The sequence below is a fragment of the Onychomys torridus genome, chromosome 1, assembly GCF_903995425.1.
Source record: "Onychomys torridus chromosome 1, mOncTor1.1, whole genome shotgun sequence".
Lineage (NCBI taxonomy): Eukaryota > Metazoa > Chordata > Mammalia > Rodentia > Cricetidae > Onychomys > Onychomys torridus.
Window position 1 is genome coordinate 131,621,455 of NC_050443.1, and position 2,720 is coordinate 131,624,174.

General features: G+C 36.2%; 1 protein-coding gene across 1 annotated transcript; it reads right to left on the reverse strand.

The window, feature by feature from the left end:
- Positions 1-921: 921 nt before the first annotated feature.
- On the reverse strand, positions 922-1,845 carry LOC118577780 (olfactory receptor 5B2-like). The gene has a single exon (XM_036178452.1). The coding sequence runs from the start codon at positions 1,843-1,845 to the stop codon at positions 922-924; it is 924 nt and encodes a 307-aa protein (XP_036034345.1).
- Between the last annotated feature and the right edge of the window lie 875 nt (positions 1,846-2,720).

A 2,720-nucleotide genomic window follows, 5' to 3' on the forward strand; every position in this document is an offset into this window, starting at 1 on the left:
GACAAATAAGAGGATATTTATTGTAGCTATTGACTCATGTGATTTGGAGGTTAGGATGTATCTTGATATCATGTCTTCAAGTTTGAGAAGAACAGAAGCCGGTGATTAATGCAATCTTAGTTCAGAAGCCTGAGAAAAGGGGTATGACATGAGGCTGGTGTAAGTCTTGAAGGTCAAAGTCTAAACAGTCAGGATCAGATCATCAATTCTAATGTCTAAGAGTGAGAAGATATGAATTCTCAGTGGGAGCAAAGGGGGAGCAGGGCAAGGATAGAGAAGAAGAGAGAGAGAAAGGCATAAAGGAAGAGGGAGAGAGAGGGGTTTATGTACCTCTTTGAGCTAGCGCTAAGACATGAGATCATGCCCAGTCACATACATGAGAGGCTGTCTTAGTTTCTAAATTAGCTGCTTTTAATGCTAGAGTCTTGAACTCTTGGAAACATGATCACACATACACCATTAATCCAGGCAGGTGAACACATAAAATTAAGCACCACAGATAGCCACATTATGTACATAGTTCCATAAAATTTACCACATTCATGTGCATATCATGAACACCTTCATGTACTCCTTCTGTCTATAGTATTTATTTTTAAATTGTTTTATATGTTTTTGCAATGAGATATTGTAAGAAAAATACAAATAATTAAGTGATATAACAGTATAATTAATGAGATTTTTGAAAATCTTAAGCTATTTTATATCATTCAAGTAGACAATTCTGTTTAAACTATTTTTTAAGAGTTTTGAAGGAGAAGTAAGGATATTACTTTATCTACTTGAATTTGGTGTGGACATCAACTCTAATTCAGTACATGAAGGATATCTGAGAAGAATGAAGCTAGGAATTGTGTAACTCACCAAGTTAAATTAAAGTCCTAAAATTTTTCCTTTAGCAAATGAATGAATTCTTCACCTTTATGAATATAGTATTGACTTTAAGAATGCATTCTTGACCTCCTTGTTCCTCAGGCTGTAGACCAGAGGGTTCAGCATAGGAATGACCATGGTGTAGAACACAGATGTAACTTTGTCTGTGTCCATGGTATGGCTGGAGCTGGGCTGTAAATACATGAAGATGACAGTCCCATAGAAAATAGACACTGCAGTGAAGTGGGAGGCACAGGTGGATATAGCCTTGCGATGTCCTGCAGCTGAGTGCATCTTTAAGATGGTGACAAAAATTAACATGTAAGATGTCCAGATAACTATGAGAGCAAAAAAGATATTGAAACTCTCAATGTAAAGAAGAACCAGCTCCCTAAATTGATTATCAAAACAAGTGAGAGCCATGATTGCTGGAACATCACAGAAAAAATGATGGATCACATTGGATTTACAGAAGGAAAGAGTGAATATGTCCACAATATGGATGGAGGCATTCATGAAACTGATGACATAAGAACCAATAATCAGCCATGTATACACATCTTTAGTCATGGTGCTGGCATAGTGTAGGGGCTTACATACTGCTGCATAGCGATCGTAGGCCATTGAAGCCAACAGGTAATTCTCCACAGTAGCAAAGCCTGCAAAGAAGAACATCTGAGCAGCACAGTCATTGTAGGAAATGACTTTGTCACCTATAAGCAGCTCAGTCATGACAGTGGGGGTGACAGCTGAAGAGTAACAAAAATCTACCAGAGAAAGATTGCCAAGGAAAATATACATGGGGGTGTGAAGCCGAGAGTCCAAGAGAATCAGCAGGATCATCCCCAGGTTCCCCACCAGGGTGATGGTGTAGATGAGGAGGACGGTGATAAACAGGGGAAGCTGCAGACCTGGGGCATCGGTGAGTCCCAATAAGAGAAACTCTGTCACTTCTGTCCTGTTCTCCATCATTGTTGTCTTATAATAATTAGATTCTCTGTAGCAGTGGGAAAAGAGGGTCATGATGATTTGAAAATTCCATTGAACTTGAAAAAATAAACCATATTTTAAAAAGCTTAATAGAGTTTTTCACTCAATATATTTTGATCATATTCTTTCCCTTTGTTTCAGCTCCTGCTAGATCCTTCCCACCCCTCTACCCACCCCAACTTGTGCTTCTACATTCTATAAAACTAGCATAGGCTTTAAAACTACCTTGAGTGAATTAATTACACATGTCATATTGAAGGACTCTTAACGGAATAAAAAATTTAAAATTTTTATGTATTTGTTAATTGAGATGCAAACAAATTAATACATTTATGAGTATGAATTTTATGGATAATTCTGTCAGCTAATCCACTTTCTCTTATTTTAGCAAAACCTAACATTTCCTTGCCACTCACCTGTCAAGAACTTCTATTGATTCTGGATATATCACTTCTCTATTTTCTCTAAATAATATGTTTTACTTTGTTTTTCAAGCCATGAAAATTATGAAAATAAAGATGCTTACTAATTTATATTTACACAAACATTGAGTAGGACTCTCAGTTATAGACAATTCCAGATTTTAACCCTATGCTTCTGAGGTTTTAGCTCTGATTTTTCTTAATTAAAATTTAATTTAGCTCACCTCATTGACTTCTTTAGCTCAAACACAGCAAATTTTTTCAGTTTCACAATGAACTACAAGTTGTAGATTACACACTAATTTCATCTCATTTGCCACATATTTCCTCATCTTTGGAGGTAAAATAAGAAAACAAAGAAAATCTGGAAAATAAAATTATTCCCTTTTCAATACTAACACTGTCCAAAAAGAATCAACAAGTTCTGAAGTGCCT